General features: G+C 40.3%; 1 protein-coding gene across 14 annotated transcripts in view; it reads right to left on the bottom strand.

Moving 5' to 3' along the window:
* The window catches only part of DMD (dystrophin), a 2,032,119-nt gene that overhangs the window by 49,568 nt on the left and 1,966,379 nt on the right, over positions 1-16,172 (bottom strand). For all 14 annotated transcript variants that reach the window (XM_061627388.1, XM_061627390.1, XM_061627384.1 and 11 more), the window contains 2 exons: positions 5,603-5,769; positions 211-322 (listed from right to left, as the gene is read on the bottom strand). In XM_061627388.1, the coding sequence (XP_061483372.1) occupies positions 211-322; positions 5,603-5,769 (279 nt within the window). The remainder of the gene's footprint in view (positions 1-210; positions 323-5,602; positions 5,770-16,172) is intronic.

The following is a 16,172-nucleotide window of genomic DNA, read 5'->3' on the forward strand; positions in this document are numbered from 1 at the left end:
AACTAACATATAAGTAGTTACAACAATATATAAAGAATTGGTAACAAGTTCCAATTGTTCTTAATTACTACATTATAGCAAGACCAATTGCGTACAGGATCATTTAATTTAAAAAAATGTATTAAGCCTCCATTGGCTCACACAAAACAAATGAAACTTTTGTCTTCTACCCAGAAATTTATATTAGGAGACACTGATGTTCTTACTTACTGGTGTGCAATACTCTACCATTGGGTAGTGCATCTTATGACCTTTTGCAACTCGCCCAGAAAAGAAGCAGCTTTGGCAGATGTCATAGTTAAAGTGCTTTAAACTTCTGTACCTGAAGAAGAAGAAAAATACGATTTCAGAACTCATGCAGTAAAGTTTGTTTCAGGTATAAAGCAGGACAGCCTTACATTATACCTATAAACATAGTGCCACTCTTGTAACCACACAATAGTAAGCATCTTTATTGAGAAAAGTTTTTAAAATGAGCACTTTATGGTACAAGATTTCACTTCAAGAAATTTATTAGCATGCATCCAGAATTTAGGAAGGAGAACTATGAATACTCTTCAGACTATTTAAGGAGAGTCCTAAAATACCGCAATTTTCCGTATCACATATGTAGCCTGAATCCACCCACACACGTCACTTTTTGTGTCGCAGCCTTTCATCAGCTGAGATTGGTAAATCAGCAGCAGTGTCCCCTAAACAGAGATAATCTGGCCACAGTTAGCCATGCACTGGTAATCTCCATCATTGATTTACTGAAATGTATTGTGTGTGGCGCAATCTTTGCATGCAGTTCGCTCTGGAACCAATCACTGGGAACTTCATTCATACTCAATGAGTTTCCTTGCTCCAGGACTTTTTCTGAGAACAATTCAATGAACTTGTGTTGACTTTTAAAGCCTTACACAGTTTAGGACTGGAAGTAAACCTGCTGCCACAACAAAGTGGCTGTGAGGCTCTGCTCCAGCTACCACTGGCATTGGAGGAGAGGCAGGTGGCAACTGGAAAGAGTGTCTTCCTGATGATGGCCCTCCAGTTCTGGAACTCCCTTTGCACCTACATTGTTGTTCTTTTGGTGGCAGGCAAAAACATTTTTATTCTCTTAAGCTTTTAAAGTTTGTTTGAAATAAAAAAACAACATGGAAGGACACAATTTTATAAAACTTGGCTTATTAAACTCCCAAATTAATTAAAAACTGGGCTGTATGAAGGGGATACAGCTGACAAATATTCTTATCTAGCAACTTTAAAAAGTGATAATGAGAAAACCATTTAAATGAATAATTTGCAATATAATCAAGAGAAAATTAAGCATGCTCGACCAGAAAAATCTTCTGCATGTCTACTCCAAAGAAATTCCAACTGATTTTGATGGCACTTCATTCCAGCTATATGTGAATCAGTTTGTCATCTAAATCTTAAATAAATCAAGTGGAAGGACATAGCTCTCAAATCTAATTCATGTAATTGAATGCATTCATTAAATAACTGTCTCTGGATTGTGGACAGTGGCTGAAATTTGCACTCTATTGCAATCAGTGGCAGAATTTGCATGGACAGGGATAGCTGCAGATTATACACTGAAAATTATACACTGAAAATTCCAGAAATTTAAACTGAGGCAAATAGTATTATTATATTTAAGTCCTGAAATATTCTGTAATAGTTAACAATATATCAACTGAAATTTCTCTGATGTAAGGTGACTTTTTTATTCAGTTACCTGCAGACATTCAGATGTATTCAATGGATAATTCAATATGTCCTTGGAACACAGGTCAATCTGTGTCTTTGATTTCAAAAGACCTCAGAATAAGGTTGACTTGAAATATTAAATGTATAAAATATAATCCAGTCCCAGGTGTCTAATGGTTAGATTTTGGCTGTTTAACAATTGTCATCTGTGCTCAGTTCCTAGTCACATTAGTCTTTAATAATTTTTGCAGGGAAGAACTATAGCTCTGTAGTTGAAGATATGCTTTGCATCAGCAAAGTTCCAGGTTCCATCCCTGGAATCTTCAGTTAAAAGGATCTCTGGTAACAGGGCTGAGAAAGACTTTTGCTTGAGACCTTGGAGAGCCACTGTCAAAATAGGCAGCATGAGACTAGATGGATCAATGGTCCAATTCAGTATATGCATTATTCACAAGATCACAATTCAGATGGACAATCACAACACAGAGACATAATTAATAGTGGGGAATATGTTAGATTTGGTAATGTGGATCTGTACTATGTGGTGTCTAAATTATGACCTAAGAATACAGGGTGGGATGCAATTACATTTTTGTGCTAGCTCCTCCCCTTGTGTACCCCTCACACCATCACCAAATCTGCTTTGGAGCATTGGGGGAACCCCCAGAACACATTTAGGGGGTACAAGGGGAGGAGGGGAGAGATTGTTCTGATGGGCAAGGAGAAATCCGTGCAATGTTGGAAAGATCTGCTTAATGTTATGTTAATACAGCCCCCAGTAATTTAATGAAACATGGCTTTTTTGTCCTGCATAGCACCCGTGTAATTTTATTTTATGAAGTGTCCCACTTAAATTAAGTAAATACTTAGATACGAAGAAAATACTTTTAAAAACCCACTTTGTTTGATTTTTTACTTTCTTTTCTTTAACCACCCAACACTTTACATTAAACTGAAGCAGCAGCAGCAAAAAGGAAATTATAATTTCACAAATTTGCTCAGCACCCTTCCACTTAAGGTCATGCAGTTACTCTCTTTGAACAGATGTTATGTGATGCAGTAGATTCACAGTCATCTAACTGAGCTTTAAAAAGTGAATTTCAGAATGCTCCTCCTCAAGACCTTGATGTAGAGGAGAAATACCAATGCTAACAGTGCTAAGAATGAAAAACGCACAGATCATGCAAAACGTTTATTAGGAAACAAAGAAAACAAGTCTAAGCATAATCAAAAGCAAGTATTTACTTAACAGTTAAATGGTTTCTGAATAGGCATATCAATCCATGGCTATTTGGCAAAATACTGGCTTATATTCATTGCTATAGTAATCATGACGTTGAGATCCAGATGTCTAAACACAGCAACAGAATCTCAACTTTTATGGTCAACATTATTAAAAAGAGATTATAGACCATAAGTTGAGCAGGTTTAGTCTAATGAAATATCATTACATAATGGTTTCCCCAGCATATCAGCATTATATTCTATTCACAGTAATCAATTTCCTGTGGGAAATCTACATTTTTGTATCCAGCAAGTTATAATCTGCATGTTTTGCAAAATGTTCATAAGTGATGAGGATGCTGTAGTGCTTATGTCCTGCCTGTAGGCTTTCCATAGGCAACTGGATGGCCACTGTGGGAGCAAACTACTGGGTAAGAGAAGCACTTGGTCTGATCCAGGAGGGCTCCTCTAATGGTCTTATGCATCCAAACAGCACAATTACTTTTACAGGACAGAAGGAATATTGAGGAGCACATTGCTAAGAACATAAAAACCAACAACAAAAAATTCTATAAATACATTCAAAGCAAGAGACCATCTAGGGAGGCGATTGGACCCTGGGATGATAAGGGAGTCAAAGGTGTATTAAAGAACAATAAGGAGATTGCAGAGAAGCTAAATGAATTTTTTGCATCTGTCTTCACAGTGGAAGATATAGGGCAGATCCCTGAACCTGAACTAACTTTTGCAGGAAGGGATTCTGAGGAAGTGAGACAAATAGTGGTAATGAGAGAGGAAGTTCTAGGCTTAATAAACAACATAAAAACTGACAAATCACGGGGCCCGGATGGCATCCACCCGAGAGTTCTCAAAGAACTCAAATGTGAAATTGCTGATCTGCTAACTAAAATATGTAACTTGTCCCTTGGGTCCTCCTCCGTGCCTGAGGACTGGAAAGTGGCAAATGTAACGCCAATCTTCAAAAAGGGATCCAGAGGGGATCCCGGAAATTACAGGCCAGTTAGCTTAACTTCTGTCCCTGGGAAACTGGTAGAAAGTATTATTAAAGCTAGATTAACTAAGCACATAGAAGAACAAGCCTTGCTGAAGCAGAGCCAGCATGGCTTCTGCAAGGGAAAGTCCTGTCTCAGTAACCTACTAGAATTCTTTGAGTGTCAACAAGCATATAGATAGAGGTGATCCAGTAGACATAGTGTACTTAGACTTTCAAAAAGCTTTTGACAAGGTACCTCACCAAAGGCTTCTGAGGAAGCGTAGCAGTCATGGAATAAGAGGAGAGATCCTCTTGTGGATAAGGAATTGGTTAAGAAGCAGAAAGCAGAGAGTAGGAATCAACGGACAGTTCTCCCAATGGAGGGCTGTAGAAAGTGGAGTCCCTCAAGGATCGGTATTGGGACCTGTACTTTTCAACTTGTTCATTAATGACCTAGAATTAGGAGTGAGCAGTGAAGTGGCCAAGTTTTCTGACGATACTAAATTGTTCAGGGTTGTTAAAACAAAAAGGGATTGTGAAGAGCTCCAAAAAGACCTCTCCAAACTGAGTGAATGGGCAGAAAAATGGCAAATGCAATTCAATATAAACAAGTGTACAATTATGCATATTGGAGCAAAAAATCTTAATTTCACATATACGCTCATGGGGTCTGAACTGGCAGTGACCGACCAGGAGAGAGACCTCGGGGTTGTAGTGGACAGCATGATGAAAATGTCGACCCAGTGTGTGGCAGCTGTGAAAAGCAAATTCCATGCTAGCGATAATTAGGAAAGGTATTGAAAATAAAACAGCCGATATCATAATGCCGCTGTATAAATCTATGGTGCGGCCGCATTTGGAATACTGTGTACAGTTCTGGTCGCCTCATCTCAAAAAGGATATTATAAAGGTTCAGAAGAGGGCAACCAGAATGATCAAGGGGATGGAGCGACTCCCTTACGAGGAAAGGTTGTAGCATTTGGGGCTTTTCAGTTTAGAGAAAAAGCGGGTCACAGGAGACATGATAGAAGTGTATAAAATTATACACGACATTGAGAAAGTGGATAGAGAAAAGTTCTTCTCCCTCTCTCATAATACTAGAACTCGTGGACATTCAAAGAAGCTGAATGTTGGAAGATTCAGGACAGACAAAAGGAAGTACTTCTTCACTCAGCGCATAGTTAAACTATGGAATTTGCTCCCACAAGATGCAGTAATGGCCACCAGCTTGGATGGCTTTAAAAGAAGATTAGACAAATTCATGGAGGGCAGGGCTATCAATGGCTACTAGCCATGATGGCTGTGCTCTGCCACCCTAGTCAGAGGCAGCATGCTTCTGAAAACCAGTTGCCGGAAGCCTCAGGAGGGGAGAGTGTTCTTGCACTCGGGTCCTGCTTGCGGGCTTCCCCCAGGCACCTGGTTGGCCACTGTGAGAACAGGATGCTGGACAAGATGGGCCACTGGCCTGATCCAGCAGGCTCTTCTTATGTTCTAAAACATGCACTTTTGTTAATGAGGCTGCTTTTAGATGATGAGGAAAAGAGAAATATGTAAATTGGTACACAGTTCACACTCCATATTCTGTGCTAGAAGAAAGAGTTCAGTGCTCATTTATATATGGCCTCTATGAAAAATAATAATTCTTGATGCATAAAGTTCATTGGGTAAGGATTAAGAATTAAAGTGTTGTACCTGAATCCAATTATTGGACACTCCTTACAGATGTTGCACTTGGCTTGGTGTTTGGCAGTTTCAGCAGCAGCCACCCTATGTAAAACTGGCAGCCATACCATGGATTGTGGTTCGAGTCTCATCCAATCCAGAAAAAGGGCTGCCTCAATTTCAGGCTTGTTATTGGCCTATGAGTGAAGGGAGATACATTAAAGGTATTAGGAAAAAGTTACATTTTACAAATAATTTGTCCTTCCAATCCAGTATCTTTCCAATACTATCCCCCTCCTTACCTCTCATTTTCAAATAGTGACAGAACGTCATATTACTGCATGAAATGTTTGTTCCCAAATCTGCATTGGCTAAGATAACATAAATGTGAGGATGAGGGGCATGTGTAAGGGAGAATCAGCAACTGATAAGAAGTGATACTTAACCCTTCCCACATCCACAGCTTCTCCCATGGAAATCTTTCCCTTCCACATAGACCTATTTTTCCACTAACTAGGATTAATTTTTATCTCTGAACCTAAATCTCTGCATTACTAAAACTAAAAACTGCATCAGGAAGCATTTGCAGAGAAACCAGAAGGCAGGAAGGCACTCCCTCCCATCTTTGCAAATACCCAAATACCTTATTTGGGGGGGGGAGAAAATAACCAATAATATTCTGAAAAATGAATGCCATAAACTTTGTCCTAAAACACTGTATCAATCTGATTGAAGAGAGGAAATTATTTCTTGCTACTATGTATTGTGTATGATAACTCAGAAAACTTTCCTGAAAGGTGCAATGGTGAGAAAAGGTTTGTGAACCTCAATGATAATTACAGAAATGCCATTTGTTTTACCATGATAGCCTCCATGAATCAAAACCAGTCCTTTTCTAAATATCCAATAGGGTTTATCTTAACCAATTCTGTGTCTTGTGAAATAAAATGATGTGTAAATTAGGCAAACAATGAGTACATAAGAGTCAGGACAGGTGTAAAAGTAAGTGAACATCTGGTTGCATCAGCTCAATTAAAGGGAATAGTTAGAATCAGGTGCTTAAGTAATTAGATAGGTCTACAGGGGTGAGTTTGGGAGGCCCCACTGTATAAAAGGATCAGAAACTGTGTGAGTTCGGTCTTCACCATACGGGTGTGTGGAAGCATGTCATGCCACTATCAAAAGACATCTTGGAGGCCCTCAGAAAAGCAGTTATTGCTGCTCATCAGTCTAGAAAGGGTTACTAAACCGTTTCTAAGGATTTGGGGCTCCACCAATCCACTGTCAGACAGGTAGTCTACAAATGGAGACAGTTCAAGACCAGTCACTCTGCACGGGAGAGGCCGTCCTACCAAAATCTCTCCAAGAATGAATTGGAGCATCATCCAGGAAGTCACAAAGAACTCCAAAGTAATATCCAAGGATCTGCAGGCCACTGTCGCCTTGGCTATTGCGAGTGTTCATGACTCAACCATCAGGAAAAGACTTAAGAAGAATGATGTTCATGGGAGGATAGCCAGGAGGAAATCACTTCTCTCTAAAAAGAACATTGCTACTCATCTGAAGTTTGCTAAAGATCACATAGATGATCCCCAAGACTTCTGGAACAATGTTCTATGGACAGATGAGTCAAAGGTAGAACTTTTTGGCCTCAATGAGAAACATTATGTTTAGCAAAAAACAGACTTTGAACAGAAGAACCTCATTCCAGCTGTCAAGGATGGTTGTTGGAATGTGATGGTTTGGGCTAGCTTTGCTGACCCAGGACCTGGACGGCTTGCCATCACTGACACAACAATGAATTCTGTAGTGCATCAGAAGATTCTTGAGGAAAATGTCAGACCATCTGTCTGAAAGCTGAAGCTGAACTGAAAATGGGTCATGCAACATGACAATGATCCTAAAATACAAGATCTAACAAAGAATGGCTGCGGAAGAACAAATTCTGTGTTTTTGAATGACCTAGTCAAAGTCCAGACCTAAACCCTATCGAAATGTTGTGGCAGGATCTGAAGCAAGCTGTTTATGCAAAGAATCCCTTAAATGTCACTGAGTTGGAGCAGTTCTGTAAGGAGGAATGGGCCAAAATTCCTTGAAACCGATGTGAGACTGACCAACAGTTATATAGGAAATGCTTGCTGCTCAAGGAGGTGCCACCAGCTACTGAATCTAAAGGTTCACATACTTTTTCACACATGGATATTGACTGTTGAATCAGTTGTGGACACATGAATGTTGAAAACACATCATGTTTGTATGTCATTTGTTTAATCTGGTTATCGGTTCTTTATCTAGGATTACGAGGTTAGATTAAGACCTATTAATATTTTATGCTGGAAATATGTGACAATCCTAAGAGGTTCACAAACTTTTTCTTGCCACTGTATTAGTCTTTACAAATACAAAGTAAATACTTATTTATTAAATTTGTTAGTCATTTTCTACACATATGCACACTCGAAGTGACTTACAGTTAATAAAAAAAGTAAAATGTTAAACTATATATATAAAAAGTTAAAAACAAAATAGTACATAAGGCAGTGGAGCAGCCCCTTCTTAGGAAGGCTACACAAGAGAAACCTTCCAAAAGCCTTCTAAAGTTAAAAACCAAACGCCTGGGAGAAGAGAAAGGTTTTTTGCCTGGTGGATAATGATGGCATCAGGTGTACCTCCCTAGGGAGAGCATTCAACAGATGGTGGGCCACCACTGGGAAGGCCCATTCTTGTGTTGCCACTCTCCAAACCTCCTTTGGAAGGGGAGCATGAAGAAGGACCTCCGATGCTGAGCGTGGGGTCCGGGTTTGTACATATAGGGAGAGGCGGTCCTTGAGGTATTGGGGTCCTGAGAAGTTTAAGGCTTTATATGTCAAAACAGCACTTTGCATTGAGTCTGGAAACTAATTGGTTGCCAGAATTGGTGTTATATGTTCAAACCATCTTGTCCCACTGAGCAGATTGGCTGCTGAATTCTACTCCCTAATCCAGCCTTTTCCAACTAGTGGGCCACAAGATGTTCTTGGACCACAACTCCCATCAGCCTCAGCCAGCATTGCCAATGGTCAGGAAAGATGGGAATTGTGGTCCAACAACATCTGGTGGCCCACTAGTTGGGAAAGGGTGCCCTAATCACTATTTTAGTCACAAACACCACAATCCATTAAGCATCTACTGGTGATGTCTAGGTCAATCAGCCTGGGGTAGTCTCAAATGACCTGCTCACTCTTTGTTTATAGTATAAGGAAAATCTTTTTTGCAACAATGAAACCCAAAAATCATATAAATATAGCAAAAATCTCTGCAACCCTCCCAACTTTAAAAAGGCCTCTTGTGGAAATGTTTCAAAGATTTGTTTGCAAGTTGATGTGAGCCTGGTTTTCAAACAACCTTTTTAAAGTGAAATTTATGATGATGATGCCATTATACTCTTAAGGAGTTAAGATGGATTCAGATCAATAGCAACCAGAAAACTTGCAAGGAAGCAACACAGGCCGCATGTCAAACAGCAGGCTGGGACAGTTATCCATATGAAAATATATTATTTGAGACTGTTCTTTTAAGTGTTAGGCAACTACATCTACATATGATTAAATGCCATACTCTGCTATTTTGAGCAGACTAGTGCAGCTATTCACATAAATAACTCAACATATAATATACTGCCCCATTCTAGTGCTTTAAATTATGGACTATCTTCACAACAGCACATCTATTTGTGAGTAAGAATCTAGCTATTTAACCATAGTTATCTCTTAATAATCTATACATGGTTCTGTGTGTGTAGGTTTGGCAAATTTGCAAATAGCAGACAACAACAGAGGAGCAGGGATTAAATTAGAATTAGAATTAAAACAGAACATTAGAATGATAACAGAACAAAGTGAGCATCTACAAAGGGCAATATTTCAGATATAACTCACTCAAAGAGGGAAGAACATACACACTTCACCAACTGAAGGACTCTTTGCTTTTATAATTTTTTTTAAATGCTGTATTAATTTTAATTTAGGGCTTTTTTAAGACTTGTACATCTCCCATGATTTCAAAATTATGCAAAAAAGCAGAACAATTCTATGAGAACTTGGGAAGGGGTACTGCACAAAGGCCAGAATGCTTTTGTTAGGCAATTCTTTGCAGAGAGTGGGTGAACTGTCCATTGATTGCCATATGAAGATTTACTTTAGAAATCTGTGCTGTTACAAGCTTGACAGTGATCTTCCATAAGCGTCTCTGGTCATTAGCGTTTACCTTATATGCACAAAAATGATTTTATATGCCATTTCTGAATGAAAGTGATGGATTATGTATTTAAATGCTGCAATGTGTACTGTGGGCATAATAAGAATGAACAGCTCAAAGCATTCACCATTTGCAGATGCTTGTCATTTATAGGGAAATACTGTGAATGGATGAAATGCCTCCTGTAATATCCAAATATATGTTTTAATTGTAAAAATTCTGCAGATGCATTTTAATTTTGTTGGTTACTAACAGTTGCCTATCTAATCACTATGCCTATACTATATACGTCTCTCCTGTTGGAGATTAGCTGCATTAAACTGTACCAAAACTAGAACCAAAATATATTACATGAAGATTTAAAGCCATACTGAGGAAAGCTCAGGGTCAGCCTGTAAGGACAGATAGTTCTTGACTGTTCTCTGAGCTGCTATTACAATTTCTTTAATCATCTCTAAATCCAGCCAAAGACTAGCTAAGAGTTTTACATTGGGGAAGAATATGTAACAAAAGCAAACTGAATATATTTTCTCCATCAACATATTTCTATGTAACTGCCAGAATAACACTGTAAATCATAGAACAAAATTAACAATGCATTTCCCAGTTTACAAATAACATTTTGTTATGTCTGATATTCAAATTCATACTGAATCTCAAACGTCTGCTGGTTTGTTTGTTTTTTGCATTCATATGCCAAGAAACATTTGGAGAGCAAAGCTTGATAGTCACCATAGCAGTATGTAATGTTGAAAAGAAAAAATGAAAACAAAAAACCCTTGTCTATTGAAAAATGTTAACACGTGATAATATGTCTGCTTGTTCATTCCTAACGTTAAGAAAACTGTTTTAGTAGATCACATAACAAAGAGATGCAGCACTGGCTGATTTTACCTTGTACAGTGCTGGACTGTATTTGCCTGTGGTTTTAGCTGTAAAACTTATTCTCTTTTCTACCATCAGTTAACTAGTAGAATATTACTCCCCCTCCACATTCTGGATATTTTTTTCATACAGTCAAACAAAGTAGAGATTGGGATAAAAGCATAGCTAGAGGTTCATACTTTTTCTTTCTTTTGGTCTTATCTGATGGTCAAGCATGGAAAAACCTTGGTCAGCTTATATTATTTCAACCTAAAACTTCCTGTGAAAGGGCAAGAAATTCCTGTCATGGTCAGATCACTTCCTGGTAAAGTTTAGGACTTACGGCTCCGATCCCCTGCAGGGGTGGTGGACAGATTAAGATGGCCCGCCCCCGGAGCCTAATGGAATCCACAGGATTCCTGAATGCCCTGGGGGAGTTCCCAGTAGATAGACGAGGTGACCCTGTTGAAGCCCTTGTCACGCTGTGGAACAGTGAGGCACATCAGGCTCTTGACACAGTTGCCCCTGAGGGCCCTCTCCGGCATTGTGGAGCCCGGCTTGCAGCTTGGTATGTCAGTGATCTAAGGCCAATGAAACAGGCTGGATGACGGCTAGAGCGCAAGTGGCGAAAGACGTGCTGTGAGGCTGATCAGGCACAAGTAAAACATCATAACCGTGCCTACTGTGTGGTGCTGAGGGCGGCGAAGAAGACCCACTTCTCTGCCTCCATCGCATCCTCAAGTAGCTGTCCAGTGGAGCTTTTCCATATGGTCAGGGGTCTGTTGACCTCAACTCCAGGAAATGGAGTTTTAGACCCTTTGGAGGCCCACTGTGAATTGTTTGCTAGGCACTTTGAGGGTAAAGTTGCTTGCCTCCGTAGCAGTCTTGATGCCCCCTCCACATCTACTGTAGTCCCCAATGAGGTGTCCAGTGCAACGTCTGCTGCAACTTCTGGGGAATGGTTTCAGTTGATGCGGCCTGATGACGTGTCCTCTTGACCCTTGCACTTCTTGGCTTATCAGAGCTTGCCGAGGGGGTCTGACTGAGTGGATCCAGGGTGTGGTCAACGCATCACTGCGGGAGGGAGTGGTTCCAGCCGCCTTGAAAGAGACAGTGATCCGACCACTCCTGAAAAAGCCCACCCTGGACCCATTGGTTTGTGATAACTACCGACCGGTTGCAAATACCCCCTTTACAGGGAAGGTGATTGAGAGGGTTGTGGTGCAGCAATTGCAAGTAGTCTTGGATGAACCAGATTATCTTGACCCATTCCAGTCTGGGTTCAGGCCTGGTTATGGGACTGAATTGGCCTTGGTCGCCCTGATGGATGACCTTCATCGGGAGGACAGGGGGAGTGTGACCTTGTTATTCTTACTTGATCTCTCAGTGGCTTTTGATACCATTGACCATGGTATCCTTCTGGGCTGACTTGGTGAGATGGGTATTGGAGGCACTGTTTTACAGTGGTTCCAATCCTATCTCCAGGGTCACTCTCAGAAAATAGCATTGGGTGACTGTCTTTCAGGCCCCTGGCAGTTGTGCTGTGGGGTGCTGCAGGGTACCATCTTGTCCTCCATGCTGTTTGACATCTATATGAAGCCCTTGGGAGCCCTTGGGAGCAGGAGATTTGGGGTGAGGTGTCAGCAGTATGCTGACGATACCCAGCTCTATTTCTCCATAACATCTGAATCAGGAGAGGTCGTGCAAGCCCTGGACCGCTGCCTGGACTTGGTGGTCGGCTGGATGAGGGCCAATAAACTCGAGTCTGAATCCTAGCAAGATGGAGGCACTGTGGGTTGGTGGTTCCCGAGTTGAGATAACTGGTCAGTTGCCTGCTTTGGATGAGGTTGTACTTCCTCTGAAAGAGCAGGTCCGCAGTCTGGGGGTGCTCCTGGATCCATCTTTGTCACTAGAGGCCCAAGTGAGCTCCATGGCTAGGAGCGCCTTTTACCAGCTTCAGCTGGTAAGACAGCTGCGGCCGTTTCTGGACTAGGATAGCCTGACCACTGTTCTCCAGGCTGGATTACTTTAATTACCCCGCTCTATGTGGGCTGCCCTTGAGGTTGGTCCTGAAGCTGCAGCTGGTGCAAAATGAAGTGGCGAGTCTGCTCAGTGGGGCAGGGTATCGCCAACATGTCATCCCACTGCTGAAAGAACTGCACTGGCTGCCCATTTGCTACCAGGCCAAGTTCAAGGTTCTAGTTATGGTGTACAAAGCCCTATACAGCTTGGGACCAGGATACCTGAAAGACCGTCTTACCCCTTATATACCCAGTCGATCACTGTGCTCTGCAGGTGAGGGCCTCCTGCAGATGCCATCTTATCAGGAGGTTCATTCTGCACAATATAGGGAATGGACCTTTAGTGTGGCGGCACCTACCCTGTGGAATTCCCTGCCCTTGAATATTAGGCAGGCGCCATCTCTGCTATCTGTTTGATGCCCTTTTAAGACTTTTCTCTTTCAAGAAGCCTTTTAAGTTGAGACCTATCCCAGTATGTGTCTGAGTTAGAATTGCTTGTTAATATTTGTTTTTTATGTTTTTAACCCTTTTTTAAAAAGAGATGTTTTTAAAGCTTTCTTTTAAAATGTTGTTAATGTTGTTTTGTTTAATGTATTTTAAGGTCTGTTTTTATGACATTTTAAAGTGTTTTTAGCGCTTCTGTTTGCCACCCTGGGCTCCTGCTGGGAGGAAGGGAGGGATATAAATCAAATAATAAATGAATAAATAAAATAAAATAATAGTAATTTTTCTCCTAACAGCTGTATGATTGATACATAAACTATTTTAATAGTCTGATATTCAAATTTACATTGTGAGTTTTCATTTTACCCTGATTTTTGAGATAGCCCTCTACAGAAGTTCAGATATTGACTGAATTCATAATTAAAAACCTGGGAAAACTTTTTTTAAAATGGTCCAGTAGCTTGTCTCCACCTTAAATAAGATGTTGTTATTTTACTGCGTACATGATAAAGAAGATTTACAAACGATCAATATTGATGGTGTAGTAGATGGAAAGCAGTTTTTCTACTAATGCTAGCCCTGTCGTAAAATTTGTGTATGTTGGGAAAAGGTAGCATGTACAATCAAGCTAATGAACAGACATGGAATTCTTTTTAAACCCGTTTAACATTCTGCTGGGATAGACAGATACCTAAACTAAGGGGACAACCTGGACAGTCCCTGCCAAAAAAAACAGTCTAGTGAAACCTGAGCATGCCCAGTAGGTAAAGAACACCAGGTGAGGAGAAACAGAATGGAGAATCCAAGAAGAGGGAATTATTGGCAGGTATCTTGGGGAAGCACTCCATTCTGTAGCAGGTCCCACTTGTTCCCTCTAATAAGGAATTCAGGAAGCTGAGTGCCTATCAGTTTGAAAGCACATTGCTGTGGTGAAGAAACACAGTGAGTTTTATGGATGCATCATACCACCTATTTTGGGAAGCTGCACTTGCAGAATTACAGATTTCCACTTAAACAGAGACATTAGCTCTTGAGACATTCCAACTCCCCTCCTCATTTTTGGAAGAATTTGCTGATCCAAAGGAGACTTTTTGTCTTGTATTCTCCCCTCCTCCCCATGCCTTTGAAACTACTTTTACTCATCTCCTGTATTTTTTCCTCTCCTTCTCCTTTAACACTTAATATATCTGATCCGCTCTCCCAAAACTTCCTTCTCTCATTCCTCCAAGAAATATGGAAAACTAAACTATGGCCGACAGACTGGAAGCATCCAATATATATCCGAATTCCAAAGAAAGGGGATCTCAGGGAATGCAGGAATTATAGAACTATTGCCTTAATATCCCATACAAGTAAGGTAATGCTCAAGATTCTACAACAAAAGCTCTTACCATATATGGAGCGAAAAATGCCAGACATCAAAGCTGGATTTAGAAAGGGAAGAGGCACCAGCGATCATATTGCAAACATACATTGGATAATGGAATGGACCAAGGAATTTCAGAAGAAAATCACCCAGTGCTTTATGGATTACAGCAAAGCCTTTGACTGTGTAGATCATGAAAAACTATGGAATGCTTTAAAAGAAATGGGGGTGCCACAGCATCTGATTGTCCTGATGTGCAACCTATACTCTGGACAAGAGGTTACTGTACAGACAGAATATGGAAAAACTGATTGGTTACCAATAGGAAAGAGTGTGAGACAGGGGTGTATCTTATCACCCTATCTGTTTAATCTGTATGCAGAACATAACATACAGAAAGCAGGATTGGACAAAGATGAAGGAGGTGTGAAAATTGGAGGGAGAAATATCAATAATTTAAGATATGCAGACAATACCATACTACTAGTAGAAAACAGTAATGATTTGAAATGAATGCTGATGAAAGTTAAAGAGGAAAGCACAAAAGCGGGACTACAGCTGAACGTCAAAAAGACTAAAGTAATGACAACAGAAGGTTTATGTAACTTTAAAGTTAACAATGAGGACATTGAACTTGTCAAGGATGATCAATACCTTGGCACAGTCATTAAGCAAAATGGAGACAATAGTCAAGAAATCAGAAGATGGCTAGGACTGGGGAGGGCAACTATGAGAGAACTAGAAAAGGTCCTCAAATGCAAAGATGTATCACTGAACACTAAAGTTGTTGGCGTGTGCGTGTATAGATCATACAAGGATGGAATCCAAGAGTCGCATAGAACAGGAATAAGCCAGGCCAGGCAAGTTTCTTGTAAGAGTCTTTACTAGGCAAAGACATTAGACACAGTTCTCTTCACAGACAGCTTTTCCCCCACACTGAGCTTTTCCAAACATCCCACCTTATCAGGCTTCCCAGCCAGCTACTGACCTTGGCAAACCTGGCACTCTGTTCTCACAGCTTAACCCTTCTGCTTCAGGTTTCACTCTCTTTGCTAAAAAACCCTGTCTGTGAGTCTCACAGCCTGCTTCATTGACCAACAGCCCCCACCTGAGACTCACAGATTACAAAACTTCATTGTTCATTATTACATTTCTACAATATTAACTTTTCATTACAATACATATCAGTACATGGTTTGTTTTCTTACAGTTTCTATTTACATTTTTCAATTCAGTTCTTGTTTCTTTATTTCTTTATTCACACAAGTTTTACAGAGTCATTTTTGTTCACTTTTATTTGATAATACATTTATATTTCATTCCTCAACACAAAACTTCCACATGAGATCCATTGTTTCTTTATCTATTGGTCCTTCTTTTTCCCATTCTACTGGATATTTATCTGTCTCATCATTCTGTTGTGTAACATTAAATGTGAATCTCTGAGGTGGTTGACCTTTCGTTTTTCTTTCTGATCTCCTAACATTATCTATTTCCATTTCTTCCTCACTCTCTATTTTACTTGGACCTGCACCTGTGTCTGCACTTGTACTTGGCACTTCTGTATCTTGCATTGCCATGTCTTCACTTCTCAGCCTTTTTACAGTACGTTTGCCACCGTGTATTAGATCAGTCAATGCAGTTCTTAATGGAATTTGCTGCCCAAAAG

This window comes from Rhineura floridana, chromosome 5, assembly GCF_030035675.1.
Source record: "Rhineura floridana isolate rRhiFlo1 chromosome 5, rRhiFlo1.hap2, whole genome shotgun sequence".
NCBI lineage: Eukaryota > Metazoa > Chordata > Lepidosauria > Squamata > Rhineuridae > Rhineura > Rhineura floridana.